Source organism: Ranitomeya variabilis, chromosome 5 (assembly GCF_051348905.1).
Source record: "Ranitomeya variabilis isolate aRanVar5 chromosome 5, aRanVar5.hap1, whole genome shotgun sequence".
Taxonomy (NCBI): Eukaryota; Metazoa; Chordata; class Amphibia; order Anura; family Dendrobatidae; genus Ranitomeya; species Ranitomeya variabilis.
Genome location: NC_135236.1, coordinates 343,673,903 through 343,692,851, shown reverse-complemented (window position 1 = coordinate 343,692,851; position 18,949 = coordinate 343,673,903). Strand labels below are relative to the sequence as shown.

General features: G+C 42.2%; 1 protein-coding gene across 10 annotated transcripts in view; it reads right to left on the bottom strand.

Annotated features, from left to right (window-relative positions):
- Window positions 1-4,723: 4,723 nt before the first annotated feature.
- Window positions 4,724-18,949, bottom strand: part of KIF21A (kinesin family member 21A) — a 227,489-nt gene continuing 213,263 nt past the window's right edge. For 9 of the 10 annotated variants that reach the window (XM_077264819.1, XM_077264822.1, XM_077264826.1 and 6 more), the window contains 5 exons: window positions 18,396-18,560; window positions 17,717-17,834; window positions 6,538-6,708; window positions 6,255-6,454; window positions 4,724-5,921 (listed from right to left, as the gene is read on the bottom strand). In XM_077264819.1, coding sequence (XP_077120934.1) covers window positions 5,828-5,921; window positions 6,255-6,454; window positions 6,538-6,708; window positions 17,717-17,834; window positions 18,396-18,560 — 748 coding nt within the window. In that variant the 3' untranslated portion in view covers window positions 4,724-5,827. The remainder of the gene's footprint in view (window positions 5,922-6,254; window positions 6,455-6,537; window positions 6,709-17,716; window positions 17,835-18,395; window positions 18,561-18,949) is intronic. The other variant, XM_077264829.1, reaches the window with a different exon arrangement.

The window sequence follows — 18,949 nt, the reverse complement described above, 5'->3', positions numbered from 1 at the left end:
TCTGCCATAAAAAGCACAAGATGTTTTCTTCATCAGCGAGTTTCTCTCACCCCCCAATAATCATTTTGAAAGGTTCTTAACGTGTTTTCATACAGTATATGCTATGTTGTACTAATGATTTTCAAGTATTGCAAAATACAATACTGTGCAAAAGTTTTAGGCAGGTGTTGAAAAAATGCTGCAAAGTAAGAATGCTTTCACAAGTAGAAGTGTTAATAGTTTATTTTTATCAGTTAACAAAATGCAAAGTGAATGAACAAGAGAAATGTAAATCAAATCAATATTGATGAGACCACACTTTTCTTTCAAAATTGCATCTGTTCTTCTAGGTATACTTATACAAAGTCAAGCATTTTGTTGGATTATAGTCAGGTGTATGATTAAACCATTAACACAGATAATAATGGCCATCATTTTCATATGTAGGATGAAACAGTCATTAGCTGAAGCAGAAACAGCTGTGTAGGCGGCTTAAAACTGCGTGAGGAACAACCGGTATCTGCTACAAAAGGTGGGATTGAGAAAGACAGATTCATGTCAAAGATCATATACCATGGTAAGACTGAACTCAGCAACAAGGTAATTATACTGCATCAGCAAGGTCTCAAAAGATTTCAAAGCAGAAGGGGTTTCAAGATGTGCTGTTAAAGCCCTTTAGAAGGTGCACCAAAAAATGGGCAACATTAAGGACTGCAGATTTAGTGGTCAGCTAAGGAAAGACATGCTTACTTCCCTTCAAAATCAGATGTCCAAAGTGCCAACAGTTCTGAACAGGCAGCAAACTGTGGGAACCAGCTAAACCAATCTGGTATTCAGAGAAGTCTGTGCAGAAATTGTCTTCATGGAAGAATTGTGGTGAAAAAGCCATACTCTACATAACTCTGGACCAATGAGTCCTCATGAAACAGTTTGCAGAAAGGCTGCAGAACTTGTCTGCTGCCAACAGTGAGGCATAGCAGATGTTTCACACAACTTTGGGTCTGCATTAGTGATGAGCGAATATACTCGTTTCTCGAGATTTCGGGTGTCCTCCGAGTATTTTTTAGTGCTCGGAGATTTAGTTTTCATCGCCGCAGCTGAATGATTTACATCTCTTAGCCAGCTTGATTACATGTGGGGATTCCCTAGCAACCAGGAAACCCCCACATGTACTTATGCTGGCTAACAGATGTAAATCATTCAGCTGCGGCGATGAAAACAATCTCAGAGCACTAAAAAAAATACTCGGAGGACACCCGAGCGTTTCGGGAAATCTCGAGTAACGAGTATATTCGCTCATCACTAGTCTGCATTAGATAGAGCCTAAATGGGATTACAGGAAGAGAAAGAAGGGTTTGTATTAAACTACAAAGTGTAATCTGATATCGGAGATAAATCAAAGGCTTTTGCAATCTTAACCTTAAAATTAGAGAACTTTCAGAGAAAAGGTATCAAGATGGCATGTTATTTGTATAGTTAAATTTGACTACATCTATACATCCAAAGAAGATCTATTGTTAGTTCTCCAAGATGTTTGGAACAACCTACCTGCCGAGTTCCTGCCTTTATAAAGATCTACCTCTCTGGACCTGACCTCACTTCCTTACTGACCAAAATCTCACAATGTGTCTGCTATTTCAGCTTTCTTTTCGGCTCACTTTCTAAAACTAAACATGGACAAAACAGAATTCATCATCTTTCCCCCATCTCACTCTGCCCCTCCACGAGACCTATCCATCAATTCCAATGGCTGCTCACTTTCCCCAGTCCCACACGCTTGGTGCCTTGGGGTGATCCTCGACTCTGCCCTCTCTTTCAGGCCACATATCCAAGCCCTTGCCTCCTCCTGCCGACTCAAACTCAAAAATATTTCCCGGATCCGTGCATTCCTTGACCATGAAACCATAAAAACACTAGTGAACGCCCTTATCATCTTCTGCCTCGACTACTGCAACCTCCTACTCTCTGGCCTCCCCTTTAGGACTCTGGCACCTCTCCAATCCATCTTACACTCTGCTGCCCGATTAATCCACCTGTCTCCCATTATCTCCCAGCCTCCCCTCTCTGCCAAGCTCTTTACTGGCTTCCTATTGTCCAGAGGTTCCAGTTCAAAACCCTAACTATGACATACAAAGCCATCCACAACATGTCTCCTCCATACATCTGTGACATGGTTTCCCGATACTTACACACACACACAACCTTCTCAACTCCCCTCTTATCTCTTCTTCCCACAACAGCATACAAGACCTCTCCTGTGCTTCCCCCAAACTCTGGAACTCTCTACCCCAACACGTCAGACTCTCGTCTACCATGGAAACCTTCAAAAAGAACCTGAAGACCCACCTCTTCTGACAAGCCTACAACCTGCAGTGATCCTTAGTCTGCTGAACTGCCGCACAACTAGCTCTACCCTCTCCTAGTGTATCCTCACCCATCCCCTGTAGACTGAGCCCTCGCGGGCAGGGTCCTCTCTCCTCCTGAACTTGTGTGTGAGTTGTTTTGCTTATGTTTATTGTACTTGTCTAAGTGCCCCTTCCACGTGTAAAGCCCCATGGAATAAACGGCGATATAAAAATGAATAATAAACTATGCACACGTGTACCTAGAATTGATGCGGTTTTGAAGGTAAAGGGTGGTCACACCATTTATTTGATTTCTACTTTCTTTGTTTTATTCACTTTGCATTTCATTAACTGATACAAATAAACTACTATTTTTAAAAGTATTTCTATTTAGCAGCATTTTTCCACACCTGCCTAAAACATATGCACAGTAATGTATTTGGGAGGTTTGTGGTAAATTATGAACCAATGTTGATATCATTTTAGCACAAACACATGGATGTTTACTTGAAAAACACTGTAATAATTTTGTCTTGTAGAAAACAACGGTTCCATCTGCAATTGTTCTATCTCTTTGATTATGACAAGTATAAAGTGCCTTCTAGTGGACAAATAAGATATTACCTTGGAAAAGAACTTGAAGCCAGCAGTTGTCCTCAATTGTCTGCTAAAGTGTAAATCATATCTATTTTTTTTTTATAAATTAAGTTATTTAAGTGAATATGTTCTTTTATTAACAAAAGAAATGTAGGTATAGAGAGTGAGCAGATGGAGATTGTAGTGAAGCATCTAGAGCTACTGGAAGATGTTCCTTACAGGTATCAGCATCAGTAAATTATCTTCTCACTTGAAAACAGGATAATTAGCGATCAATTAATTAGCTACAGGTATGTATAAAGCTTCACTGTCTAGCACAGGATTTCATCTCCATCTCACCTAAGAGCATAGACACGGCATCGCATCTATAGAAAAAAAATCAGATTGGGGCTGCTAAGGAGTAATAGACCTTTATTGCAGGTCTACAATTCAACTTTTAGGTCGCACATTATGCATTTATATTAGAGAAATGTTTGATAATTGATACACGATATAATTCTGGATTTAAGGAGAGGACACTATAGGGAGGGCATCGATTAATAAAGCTATTATTAAAATCAGGGGGAGAGCATGTATAACTAAATGCAGCGAGTTCTATTTAGTGGAGAGCCATGAGTGTCACAGCAACCCATCTCTACCCTTACAACACCCTTGCCACCCTTATCCCAAGTTTTCCACCTTAGCACTATATAATATACAAAATTTAGTGTCATTAAATTAAAGGTCCCATATCAAAATAAGGTAAGGCAAAAAATGCAATTCCTATTGTAACATAATTATTTAATTTGGATCAAAGACTCCAACACCCCAGGAAATTAGCTTTTTTTTACCATATACAGGTTTTTCAGTACCCACATCCATTATTGGTTTCACAGGAGCACCACGGCTGGGAGAAGACGACAACACAAAGCGTGACTTTGATTACCTTCTTATTTTTCCATGTGCAAGATTTACTACTTTTGCACTACCAAAGTATCATTTTCCAAACTAGGTAATAACTGCATTAAAGGGCTTGTCAAATCTTCTGATGAAAGTCTGAGGTCACTATATGACTGTAGACTTCTGAATCCTGACAGTGTGCTGTGCGCACGCCGACAGGTTTCATGGGTATTGCCAGTGAAGGTGTGCAGTCAGGTGACCGCAACTATACGATTTGAATACATGCGGTTATGTGCGTACTAGATGTGCTCGGCTTCTCTCCACTCACTTGTATTGAAAAAAGGCACGTTTAGTCGGTGTATGGCCAACAGCATGAATGTGGCATATTTGTGGTCATAGGACGGCCCCTCTCATAAGCAAACCATGTGAATCTAGGAAGCGCACTGTCAGGAAGCGCACTGTCAGGAAGCGCACTGTCAGGATTCAGAATCTGAAGTCCCATGTAGAGACTGCACAGACTTATCAGAAGACCTTATAACCTCTTTAATAAACTGTGCATATAGATGGGTAGTAGTGATAAGAGAACATACTCGGAAAAGGTGTTATCCGAGCATGCTCGTGTGCTAACCAACTGTCTCGAAAAATATGTTAGAGTCCGGCTGCTGCATGTCTCGCGGCTGTTAGACAAATGTGTTGCAGCTGTCTAACAAATACGCAATCGCTACATGTGTTGCGGCATGCAGAAGCGGGGAACAAACATATTGTTTGAGCACACCGAAGTGACTCGGTTAGCACACGAGCATGCTCAAATAAAACCTTATCCAAGCACGTTTGCTCATCACTAATGGTTAGTATCTAAAAAGGGACAAAAAGAAATCAATCATCCAAAGTATAAAATTAGTAAGCAATGAAACAAGAACAGAAGTATTTGCGCATGTGTTTATTCATGCATTAGCTGAACTGAAATTCACTAGTTATTTCAATCTACAAACTCAATATGCACAAATATTTGTTTCATCTATATTAAATTTGCATTTGTCAAATTTACAAAATAAGATTAGGAAAAAAAAAAAAAAACACAAAGCAAAAGAATATTTTCCAAAGATTCACACAGCATTCAAAATCAAAGCAGGAGCTGCAGAAAATCTTTTACAACCAACTTATATATACACAGTTCTCTACCGCAAACAAGGCTCTAACGTTTAAAAAAGAGACCGTATTAAGAATACACATAGCAGCATTTTAAATTAGAAGCAAATTTATGCAGTCGGGAAAATAAAATGTAAGTTTAAAAAAAAAAAAAAAAATACTATCAAATAAAAAATAATTTATAGCATATGTAGGTATTAACAATAAGACAAACAACACAGAAAACATTGCCTCGCAGCCACAAACAGGTTACTACTTTGTGAAGACAGAAATGTGTAACGTTTCAGATATTTTACTGCACAGAAAATCCTGAGCACAAGGGTGTGCAGAAAAGAAAAACTTTGGTCGAGTGTAGTACAATTGTAATATATTTAACACCAAAAGCTATATGACAAAGAGACTGCTTCTGGCATTCCCTCATGAGGGCCATAGGCATGACCAGAAGCCATCATGGGAGGTATGTTAAGAAGAGCCATTAGTTGCATGTCTCGCAGTATAGCATTTGTCTACAGGCACACAGTGTATGTGAGGGTGGACAGTATGAGAGTACTTCAAGTAAATAATGTATGCTAATTTCTACGTATAAGTTTGAAGTGTTAGCATGATAGAGATATTTCACAGAATGCAGAACCGAGCAAGCACTATCTGTGCCCAAAGTGTAACACAACGGTCATTCTACTACAGACCAGCAAGATTCTCGGTCAGTGCGTTAGGTAGATACTAGCAGGATTTAAAAGACAGTAAAATAACCGTTCAGAGCAAAGCATCCAGTAATTCAGGTCCAGTATGTGTACTATACTACATCAAATGCCCAAAAGAGTCTTAACAGTTCAGTCCATCACAGTATCCTCTTAAGACTTTATCTTTAGGTTTCCAGTTCAATTGCTTGCAACATCTTCACTTGTGTCCCCAGCATCTGATGTTTGCCCATCAAGAGAACCATTAGCCTTCCAAATTCTCACAGTTTGATCACTGCGAAGAAAAAAATTTTGGGGGGTTAAATAAATTAGGTAGATAAGATTCCTCTCTTTGAATGATAGGATGCCAACATACATCTTAGATTAATACCAAGAACACAATTACTGAAATCTGGCGGCTCCTAGGACAAAAAGTATGTTCATTTTCTCCTGGTAGCCGCACTCTCAGTAAGGTAGCAGGGCAGCTGACGCCATTTACCTACAGGTCACATCTACAGGTAAATAGAGTTTTCCGATGCAACATATTACTTTTAATGCCAACGTGGAATCGCACTTAACTACAATCTAAAATTAGACACATTTATAACAAAATGAAAACAATACTTACTCTGATGCTGTGAATATATGAGTAGAGTTAGTGCAGATTGCATTTATAGGACTATCGTGCCCCTTGACTTCTCCAATTGGCATGAATGTATCCACATTCCACAGCTTCAGGATGCCACCTCGACAGCCACTCAAAACAATGGGGCGACTGGGCACTATCCCAAGAGCACATACCCAATCTTTATGAGCATTTGGAACTTGCTGTAGAAACAGGAACAATATCATTAACACGGATTTATTTGGAAAAGCAAATAATATGCCCAAGAGTAAAAACATAGGCCTACGTGAAGAAGGTCTTTACGAGAGAGGTCCCATTTCTTGATTCCATTGTCTCTTGACCCACTAAAAAGGTAATCACCACTGATGATGAGAGCTTCAATACCATCGTAATGAGGTGGCTCAAAACAACGTGTAGGACTAACAACACCAAGGGCTCCTTCCGTGATATCGAACATCTAAAGAAAAGCAGAATATTAGTATATTAAAAGGTTCTTATGTACTACGAAATGGACACAGCTTTGACTTGTTACTCCGCATACTCAACTAAAGGATTATTATATACCATATACTAGAAGAGAATTATTATACAAAAATATGTTTCTGGTGTTCTTGATCACAATGTCAACTAGTGTGAAGAGGAAGTGGATAAAGAGCTAATAACACAAATCAGTAGACATGAGCGGATCGCTTAGAGCACGTGTCAAACTCTGGCCCGCGATCTGATAACAATTGGCCCGTGAAGAAGGCAGCCATCCCACCCACGTCCTGCAGTCTGAAGAAGCTGCGTCAAAGACAAGCAAGTGCCCTGTGCAATGTGAATGTAATGTTACTTGCCGGAACTTCTTCAGACTGCCCACTGCACTGTCCAATCGCAGAAGAGAAGTCACAGCAGGTGACCAGAAAAGAGATGCTTCTGTGTAAGGATACACAAGACCTTTCTTCTGTATGTAGTAACTCCCCATGACCGCAGCTTGCCTCTGCTGGTAGGAAGGGGCAGGAGAAATGTACTTGCTCCTGTGCTATTCAGGCTCTCTATTGCTCACACATATTGCTCTCCTGGGCTGAAGATGACAGCACTGTAGGTTTGCTTAAATTTTCATTCCACATAACTTGTTTTTTCCTTTGTCAGTCTTGTCAAATTACTAGTGTGCTTAATTTTTACTTGGTTTCTACTAGATTCAAAAGTTGCCATCTTAACAGGCACCAGAAAAAGATAGCCAGCAGCACCTGTGCCCCTCCCTCCTCCTCTATCCCATACACATGTTCTGTAGCAAGGTACGCTACAGTAGGAATGGGGACCTGGATAAAGTGCCTGAATCTAGTGCGCTTCCCTATTACAGTAGTGTTGACAATCATGAGTTAATCACAGAAACTTTACACTAGTTTCTATTTCCAGCATTGGGAACATTGTACACTGTTTTCTAATTCAAAATATGAAGAGAAATGTATGTAATTTTAACTACTTTACAGAAAATAAAAAAATTAACATTGGCCTGTTTTTAATAGCAGTTGTCTACATTTGTTTTTACAAACTCACTATATGTGCTATTTTTTGTGTGGATTTAGCATTCCTGTGAATCACTAATCTAATATTTAGTTGTATACCCATAGTTTTTTTTAAACTGCTTCACATCTATGTTACATAGAGTCAACCAACTTCTGGCACGGGGCGCCGCTATCATGAGGCAAGTTGAGCCCCTTGCTTCAGGTGGCAGTCATCACTGAAAGCCAGGGGGCGGCAGAGCGGCAGTCAGAACACGTGGTGCCGACTCTTCATAATCCCTGACATTTGCTGAGTGTCACTAGTGCGGTGCGCGCGCCCCTGCTCACAACCCACAACCTATTGGCTGCTCTGTGCGCACAGGACCTGTGATTAGGTCACAGGAAGGGAGGAGTCAGGGGTCACATGATTGGGACCTCCATGGATTGCAGGACTCTGCTGTGCTGGTTGCCATGGTAAGCTTATGTGTGGGGTCAGGAGGGGTTTACAGTGTGGATGTAGCAGAGCCGTGTACGAGGTATATGGAGCAGAGCTGAATGTGTATGAGGTGAGCGGAGCCGTGTGTGTATGAGGTGTACAGAGCAGAGCCATGTGTGTATGAGGTGTACGGAGCAGAGCCAGGTGAGTATGAGGTGTACAGAGCAGAGAAGTGTGTGTATGAGGTGTACAGAGCAGAGCCGTGTGTGTATGAGGTGTACGGAGCAGAGCTGTGTGTGTATGAGGTGTACGGAGCAGAGCTGTGTGTGTATGAGGTGTACAGAGCAGAGCAGTGTGTGTATGAGGTGTACGGAGCGGAGCCATGTGTGTATGACGTGTACGGAGCGAATGTGTATGAGGTGAGCGGAGCCGTGTGTGTATGAGGTGTACAGAGCAGAGCCATGTGTGTATGAGGTGTACGGAGCAGAGCCAGGTGAGTATGAGGTGTACAGAGCAGAGAAGTGTGTGTATGAGGTGTACAGAGCAGAGCCGTGTGTGTATGAGGTGTACGGAGCAGAGCTGTGTGTGTATGAGGTGTACAGAGCAGAGCAGTGTGTGTATGAGGTGTACGGAGCGGAGCCATGTGTGTATGACGTGTACGGAGCGGAGCCATGTGTGTATGAGGTGTACGGAGTGGAGCCGCGTATGTATGAGGTGTACAGAGCAGAGCCGTGTGTGTATGAGGTGTACGGAGCAGAGCCGTGTGTGTATGAGGTGTACAGAGCAGAGCAGTGTGTGTATGAGGTGTACGGAGCGGAGCCATGTGTGTATGAGGTGTACGGAGCGGAGCCATGTGTGTATGAGGTGTACGGAGTGGAGCCGCGTATGTATGAGGTGTATGGAGCGGAGCCGCTTGTGTATGAGGTGTACAGAGCAGAGCTGGGTGTCTATGAGGGGCACGGAGTGGAGCTGCGTGTGTATGAGGTGTACGGAGCAAAACCGCGTGTGTACGGAGCGGAGCCGCGTGTGTACGAGGTGTACGGAGCGGAGCTGCATGTGTATGAGGTGTACGGAGCAGAGCCGGGTGTGTATGAGGTGTATGGAGCTGAGCCGCGTGTGTACAGAGTGGAGCCGTGTGTGTAAGGTGTACGGAGCGCAGCCGCATGTGTAGGAGTAACTGTGTGGCCATAATACGGTACGCAGTATCATGTGCAGCCATTATACAGTATTGAGCACTGTGTGTGGCCATTACACAGTATGGAGCATCATGTGTGGCCATTATACAGTATTGAGCATCATGTGGGGCCATTATACAGTATGGAGCATCATGTGTGGCCATTATACAGTATGGAGCATCATGTGTGGCCATTATACAGTATGGAGCACTATGTGTGGCCAATATACAGTATGGAGCATCATGTGGGGCCATTATACAGTATGGAGCATCATGTGCGGCCATTATACAGTATGGCGCATCATGTGGGGCCATTATACAGTATGGAGTATCATGTGTGGCCATTATACAGTATGGAGCATCATGTGTGGCCATTATACAGTATGGAGCATCATGTGTGGCCATTATACAGTATGGAGCATCATGTGTGGCCATTATACAGTATGGAGCATCATTTGGGGCCATTATACAGTATGGAGCATCATGTGGGGCATTATACAGTATGGAGCATCATGTGTGGCCGTTATACAGTATGGATGCGGCCATTATACAGTATGGAGCATCATGTGCGGTCAATATACAGTATGGAGCATCATGTGTGGCCATTATACTGTATGGAGCAATATATGGGGCTCATTATTCTGTATGGGGCACTGTGGTGCCCAGAATACTGCATAGAGGATTATACTGTCTGATTTATGACCTATTGTAGAATGTACAATAGTTATCACTCATGTAATGTATGGGGGGACTGTATATGAGATGGGAGCCCTATAGGGGGGCTGTACTGTATATGTGTTTGGGGGGGGCACCGTTTTGAAGTTCGCCTCAGGCAGCAGTGTGGTTAGGTTCACCTCTGCACCTGGCACGTGTTATTCCAGCCCAGGATACTTGGACTACATCCCACAATTTTTTGTCATTTGTTGGCTTTGCCTCAGAAATAGCATTTTTAATGTCAACCCACAAGTGTTCTATCAGACTAAGGTCCGGGGATTGGGCTGGCCATTCCATAACCTCAATTTTGTTGGACTGGAACCAGGATTTTGCTAATTTATTGGTGTGCTTAGGGTCGTTGTCTTGTTGAAACACCCATTTCAAAGGCATAGCCTCTTCAGGGTAAGGCAACATGACCTCTTCAAGTATTTTAATATATGCAAACTGGTCCATGATCCCTGGTATGCGATAAATAGGTCCGGTTCCATAGTAAGAGAAACATGTCCATATCATGATGCTTGAACCACCATGCTTCACTGTCTTCAGAGTGTACTGTGGCTTGAATGCAGAGTTTGGGGGGTTGCTTGAGGAACTGTCTGCGGCCCTTGGACCTACAAAGAACAATATTACTTTTATCAGTCCACAAAATATTTCTCCATTTCTCTTTAGGCCAGTTGATGTGTTCTTTGGTAAATTGTATCCAGTGTCTTTCTTTTTTTTTTAAACAGTGGGACATTGCGGGAATTTCTTCCTAAGACACTAGCTTTACACAGGCGTCTTCTAGCTGTCACAGAACTCACAGATAACGTGAGACCGTCTTTGATCATCCTGGAGCTGATCATTGGTTGAGCTTTTGCCATTCTGGCTATTCTTCCATCCAATCAAATCGTAGTCTTCCATTTTCTTCCATGTCATTCTGGTTTAGCTTTCCATTTTAAAGCATTGGAGATCGTTTTAGCTGAACAGCCTATCATTGTCTGCACTTCTTTATTAGTTTTACCCTCACCAGTCTACTTTTTAACCAAAGTACACTGTTCTTCTGAACAATGTCTCGAACGACCCATATATCGCAGGCTTTCAAGGAGAAATGTATATACAACATGTCCTGGCTTCACCCTTAAATAAGGGCCATCTGATTCACACCCGTTTCTTCACAGAATGATTGACCTCACTAATTGAACTCCACACGGCTATTATTTTGAACACACTCCATTTCAATAAATTATTCCAATACACAAACTCAGGAACATACAGATCATGAATGTGGAGTGTTGGTTTTCTTAGAATGTACTTCACCAACTGGTAAATTGTTTAACATGTGGTAATATAATTTTTTACCAAAACCAGTGATTAATCTGGTTAGTCATATTGGACTGCTATTATTTTGAACACTACTGTACGTCACTCACCCCTGCAGTAAATAGTGAGTGTGGAGTTTGGTACCTGAAGGGTTAATGGCATTTCTCTGGTGTTGTACCTAGGAGGCACCATTTCAGATACAATGCACTGCCACAGTCATCTTGAGAATCATTAAAGGAGTTGTCCAGTTTAAAAAGACAAGTTTGCACTCACTCCATGTGACTGCAGATGTGTGAATCCTCCTAGTGCACACTGCTCACTGTGAGGATTCTCCGCTGTCGGCGCCGGGAATGGCGGTCACTTAACCGCAAATATGCGTCATGCAAAATCCTGGCCAGAACCTGACTAGACTGGTTCCGGCCTTGTGCAATACATTAATATTTAGCATGAAAAAAAACCAGTCTAGTCAGTTTCTGACCAGCAGTTTCCACAATGCATACTTGCGGTCATGTGACCACTGTTCCCAGAGCTGACACCGGAGAATCCTCACAGCGCTAAGTGCATGCACTAGGAGGATACACAAATCTGTAGTCACAAAAAGTGACTGCAGAATTGTCATTTTAGACTAGACACCTTTAACCCCTTCACAACATATGATGTACTTATATTTGTCGATGAGGAAAAACATCCTCAATTATAGACATTGTTTTAATAAATATCAAGGTTGGCCCCGAATTGGTCGTTTTTAATTTTGACCCTTTGTGTATTTGATTTTGACATCCCTGGCTTAGAGTAACCCTGGTCTAGGTCAGTGCTCTCTGGCCATGGATAGGAGCTGCACGGATTTCCTGACATTCTGGGTTCGTCAATGTGGCGTTTGATTCACAGGCCTGGCATGACATCATCTGGGCAAATCATAAACTGAGCTTGGGATCCCAGAATGTCAGGAAAATCATTGAGTTCCTGTCCACGGCTGAGAGCACTGACCTGGAAGATGGTTTACATGTTTAGGAAACAAATTCTACAGTAAGCCAGAAACATTTCTTTAAATACGTAAAACAGAGATGAAAATACTTCATGCTTTCATTTTAATAGGGTGACAGAGGACGTTATTCTAATTTTTGCTGCAGTATTACAGTATATAGTGAATAACATTGCATCCTTTCAAGCTCAGTACAAAGCTGAGCTTCAGAGAAGAACTAAGATGGAAGTGACATGGGTCTTTAGCAGACAACGGGCTGTCATAGTAATCCATCGGTGTCCAGCAATCACGTCACATGAGGCTAATGGACGATAGCATGCATGCATTGGATGTGAAGTCATTTAAATGCCGATATCAGACATTAACAGAGGCATTTAAATGGTTAACATAAGCAGACAAATCTCAACTCCAGCCATCGCTGTTTGGGAAAGATGCCAAATAATTAAAGGGCTTTGCAGAGAATGAGATAAAATGGTGACCTGAATATAATACAAACTGCAGCCTGTCCTAATCATGTGTCAGTAGGAACTGCAGACTGAAGACGTACAGCTCCTGAGACCTCCGTCTCAACTGACAAGGCTGTCATATGTGAAGAAATAGATCTCTTCCTCACTGAGCACAATGGGCTTATCAGCTTCATCCTCTTCATTGTTTATTTGTTTTCCAGTTGGGCGCATTCAGTCTCTGTGCACTGCTATAAAGCTGTCAGAAAGACAGAGGAGGATGAAGTGGGTGATCGTCTCATAAGAAACACATTTCTTCGCATATTGCAACAGTGCTCATGACCGCCAATGGGGTACGTGTGATACAGCTCTTGTCTGCTAAGACACAGGTCTCAGGAACTGAATGTCTTCAGTCTGCAGCACATACTGACATGTGACTAGGACAGGCTGCAGTTAAAAACAGCGTCTCTGATCTAATTCTCTCTCATTCTTGGAGAACCCCTTTAATATAGCTGGTATCTGACGTGTGTGGAAAAAGCTCTGCTTCAGAGCACCGTCCACACACAGCACCCCAATACAGGATGCACAGTAAGGCCATGTTCACACAGTGCGTTTTTTACCGCGGAATCGCGGCGGTTTTGCCGCTGCGGTTCCGCAGCTGTTTTCCATGCAGGGTACAGTACACTGTACCCTATGGAAAACAGGACACACTGTGCACATGGTCCGGAAATTTAAAAAAAAAAGCCGTGCTGAATAGCTCCCGGAAAAAAGAAGGAGCATGTCAATTCTTCTTCCTGAACCGCAGCGGTTCTGCACCCATAGACCTCCATTGTGAGGTCAAAATCGCAGTAAAACCCGCAGATCAAAAATATATCTGCGGGTTTTACTGCGGTTTGTTGTGCAGAACCGCTGCAGCCGGAAGTGCGGGGAAGCCGGCGGAAGTGCGGGGCCGGAAGTGCGTGGGCGGAGAGACATGGAGGCATACCGGCGCATGGGGATCGTGTCGGCCGTTTGATTGATTTGGTATGTGTGTGTGTGTGTGTGTGTGTGTGTGTGTGTGTGTGTGTGTGTGTGTGTGTGTGTATGTGTATGTGTGTGTGTATGCGTGTGTGTGTGCGTGTCCCCATGCGACGCTAGTGCCTCCATTGTGCTAAGTCGCCGTATGGACTACTACTCCCATCCGGTATTAGGATGGGAGAGTTGTCCCTGTGTCCGGCGACTTAGCACAATGGTAAAGTTACACCAAACACCTACACACAATACACATACATGACACACAGTACATACAACATATAACACAGAGTATATACTCACCAACAGCACACTTGTAGGCAAAGCCCTTGATCCTCCAGGAAAAAATCCAAAAATAATAAACCAAATTCATACTCCCTGTCCGCAGAATCCATAAAACGAGTGTCCCACGCCGATCGGCTGCTCTCCGGCGATACACTGCCAGGAGCGAAGCTCCTAGCAGTGTATCGCGTACTGTTCCGGAGTTCAATGACTCCGGCGTCTCGGTTAACAGCAGTACAGCTGCGTTGAACTTTCCCACGCAGCACTGCCGTTAAGCGAGAGTGCCGGGGTCAATGACCGCCGGTAAACTCGCTCGCGCATGCGCAGTGACACACCGACAGGAACTATGGCTCCTGTCAGTGTGTTGCTGCAGCCGTGGAGAGCAGACATATCTCTGGATGTGTCTGTTCTCCATGGAAAATCTTGATACGTGGCACTTAAATATGTGGCAATTAAATACGTGACATGTGGCACTTATACGTGATACGTGTCACTTAAATACGTGGCACTGAAATACGTGATACGTGTCACTTAAATACATGATACGTGTCACTTAAATACGTGGCACGTGGCACTTAAATACGTGGCACTGAAATACGTGATACGTGGCACGTGGCACTTAAATACGTGGCACGTGGCACTGAAATACGTGGCACGTGGCACTGAAATACGTGGCACGTGGCACTTAAATATGTGGCACGTGGCACTAAAATACGTGGCACGTGGCACTTAAATACGTGGCACGTGGCACTGAGATACGTGGCACGTGGCACTGAAATACGTGGCACGTGGCACTGAAATATGTGGCACGTGGCACTTAAATACGTGGCACGTGGCACTGAAATACGTGGCACGTGGCACTTAAATACGTGGCACGTGGCACGTGGCACTTAAATACGTGGCACGTGGCACTGAGATACGTGGCACGTGGCACTTAAATACGTGGCACGTGGCACTAAAATACGTGGCACTGAAATACGTGGCACGTGGCACTGAAGCACGTGGCACTTAAATATGTGGCACGTGGCACTAAAATACGTGGCACGTGGCACTTAAATACGTGGCACGTGGCACTACAATACGTGGCACGTGGCACTTAAATACGTGGCACGTGGCACTGAGATACGTGGCACGTGGCACTTAAATACGTGGCACGTGGCACTAAAATACGTGGCACTGAAATATGTGGCACGTGGCACTTAAATACGTGGCACGTGGCACTGAAATACGTGGCACTTAGGCTATGTTCACATTTGCGTTGTGCGCCGCAGCGTCGGCGCCGCAACACACAACGCAAAGTAAAACGCAGCAAAACGCATGCACAACGCTGCGTTTTGCGCCGCATGCGTCCTTTTTTTGATTGATTTTGGACGCAGCAAAAATGCAACTTGCTGCGTCCTCTGCGCCCGGATGCGTGCGCTGCAGTGACGCATGCGGCGCAAAACGCGGAGCGCTGTCATTCAAAACACGTCCACTCATTTTGGTGTTTAGTCCCAAAATGGAGGATGGAAGAAGAAAAGGGTTGGACAAGGAAATGACATCATTTCTTTTTTTTTTTTCCCCCACTGCAGTTAAAGCTTTATTTGTGTCAAACACAGACAATTTGCAGAGAAAACTGCATAAAAAAACGCACAAAAAACCGCACTAAAAAACGCACCAAAAAACGCACCAAAAACGCACCAAAAACGCACAAAAAACGCACCTGCGTTTTCTGCAGAGACCTGCAGATTCAGTCAGGAAAAAAAAAGGATGGAAATCCTGAACGTGTGAACATAGCCTAAACCCATATGCACAAATGGCTTAACCCCTTAGTGACGGAGCCAAATTTTTTAAATCTGACCAGTGTCACTTTATGTGGTAATAACTCTGCAACGCTTCAACAAATCCCAGTGATTTTGAGAATGTTTTTTCGTGATGCATTATACTTTATGATTATGGTAAATTTAGGTAAATACGTTTTGTGTTTATATATAAAAAATATCAAAAATTTGAGAAAAATGTTAAAAAATTAGCAATTTCCTAATTTGAATGATTATCCCTTTAATCCAGATGGTCATACCACAGCAAACCATTAATACATAACATTCCCCAGATGTCGGCTTTACATCATCACCATTTGTAAAATGTTATTTTATTTTGTTAGCATTTTAAGAGGTTTAAAAATGTAGCAGCAATTTTTCATTTTTTCAAGGAAATGTACAAAATTTATTTTTTTAGGGACTTATCCATGTTTGAAGTGACTTTAGGGGTCCCATATATTGGGAAACCCCCAAATGTGATACCATTTTAAAAACAGCACACCTAGACATATTGAAAACTGTTGTCAGGTAGTTTATTAACCCTTCAGGTGCTTTACAGGAATTAATGCAAAGTGGTATGACAGAAATGAAAATGTGCATTTTTACCACCTAAATGCCTCTAACTTCTGAACAGATTACTACAGCTGTCAGATTGTATTTGGTCGTGAATTGACATCGCAAACATCAGGACCACAAAATAATGATCTGAGGGTACCAGTTTGGATAAAGAGGAAGCCCCCACACTCTGTTAACCATTTATAATGATGTAGTCACTATTTACAGCAGCATCTAAGGGGTTAAACAGATTTGGAAGGTGCAAACACTGATCGTGGCTGATACAGCAAGTTGTCAGCTATAGTGTACAGCCGACAGCTGCTGGATTGTCACCTGTATGGTGAGGCTATTCTCTTATATCTCAGGTCACTTAAAAGACGTATTGGCTGTCATTAAGGGTTAAATGGGTTGTCAACCTCTTGGAGCTTTGCTTTTTAGTTACTTATGCATGTACTAGGGGCTAAAAATCATTTTTGCAATCCAGTTTCATTAGAAATGTTTGCTTTGTTTCTTTTACAGGCTCTATATTTCCCTGCAAATTAAACTTTGTAATGGTCTGTGATCATAAATCAGCAGAGGAGCTAAAAAAACCCGCCCCACAGATCAATCCCATTGGGCCATCATTATGAGCTGACTGATGGATTCTCGGTTAGTCAATTTTGCAGCAAGCAATAGACAGTGGAACACAGAGGCTACAGATAGCAAACTGGAAATTTGAAACTCAATAAAATTATTTTTAGCCAAAATACATACATTTAATGGTCCCAAAAGTGGACAACCACTTTAATAATGTTTGCAGTTTGTATTGTGAAATATGGTGACAGATCCACTAACGGTAAGTGACTCCATGTATTCCTGTGGACGGCTGCTGTAGCTCAAGACACTATAGTGATAATTTCAAGATTAGTTTGTAGTCACAGGCTTTCACAGCTCAGACATACATGGAGTCATGCTTAGGAGTCCAGCATATTCATGAGGAGAGTGAATCTGTCACCTAGCAGAGAGAACAATGGAAAAGAGATGGGTGATGCACAGTCAGTCCCACAAATTCATCTGAAGGGTTGTCAGATAAATGGCAAAATATATTTTGCCTTGTTTTTTTTATTAATTATTTTATGACCTGGAGGGATTACATGATGCCCTCAGCTAGGATATAGCATTTTACAAACAGATCTGTTCCCAATAACATTTACTAAACCCAACAATACATTTTATATAATTTCTGTACGCTTAACATTATTTTCTAACTACGGTTTACTATTAACCCAATAATATTGATTCCTTACCTTAATGTAATGATCTTTTGAACCTGTAATAATTAGATCTTGGCCACTGGCAACCTGGTCTACCGTAAGACACATGACAGGTCCAAGATGTCCAGTTAATTTCCCTGTAGACTGAAACCTTTAAGGTGAAAATACATAGCAGCTGGTTAGATCTTAAAGATCACACTAGGAATCCAACAGAATAAAAATATCAGGTACACAATTTCATCCAGGACTCCTGCACTAATGCCACTATAAATTATAATAAATGTTATGACCTATCACAGAGACCTAGCATTACATAAATCACACACAATGAACATGGATAACAAATCTTTTAAGTCGAATTACACAATTAATATCAATCTTTCTGCTAATCTTCAAGACTGCCTGAGAGGGGTATTATTATATGATAGCATTGCTGAGAGTATTTGCACCCAGCAATAGTCGATATGAAAGCCATGTAGTCATTGACCTCTGGCAGATCATCAGGCCCTGTCATGTACTGCCTGATAAATTGCATTGCATTTCTCATGTTTCACATGACCTACTACAAAGGTTTTTCTGCAATGCTCATCAGAATATAAATTCTCCCATTTTACTGTACTGAATAGAGCAGAATACCCATTTTACCTCTTCATTAGTTTAACCTTTTATTAATCTTATGGGTAAACACTACCTTCTTGTACACGAAAAGTACCTTTTCAGATCCCACATTCTCACGGCGTTTCCAGCAGCTGCATATAAGAAGGTGCCTGTAGGGTTCAGTGCAACTTGATTGATTTGGTTTTCACCAGGAGGAATGGTCACCGTCCTATTCTGGCTTCCTGCACAAGAATCCCACGCCGTCACCTGACCAGAAGATCTTACAACAGAAAAAAGATTTGACATTTGAAATAATTGTCCACTTATTTGTATACTGTGATGTAATGAGGTAGGTATGTGGCAACAACAACAACAAAAAAAAACCTCAAATGTAGAGGCATCAAAATCACCAAGGTACAAAATGATTTATTTGGATGCTGGAGGCCGTCAACAGTCCGTCATGTAATTATCGCACAGTAAATGCCATAAGAACAAAATGAAATTACCCAAATTTGCAGAATTGCTGTTTTTTCAATTACGCCAACAGTTTTATATGACATATTAAATACAGCCATTAAAAAAAATGTGTAAATCAAGCCTTGACGGAGCTATGTCAACTGAAAAATATTATGTTTGGCAAGAAAAACAGTCTAAGGGGAGATATATATA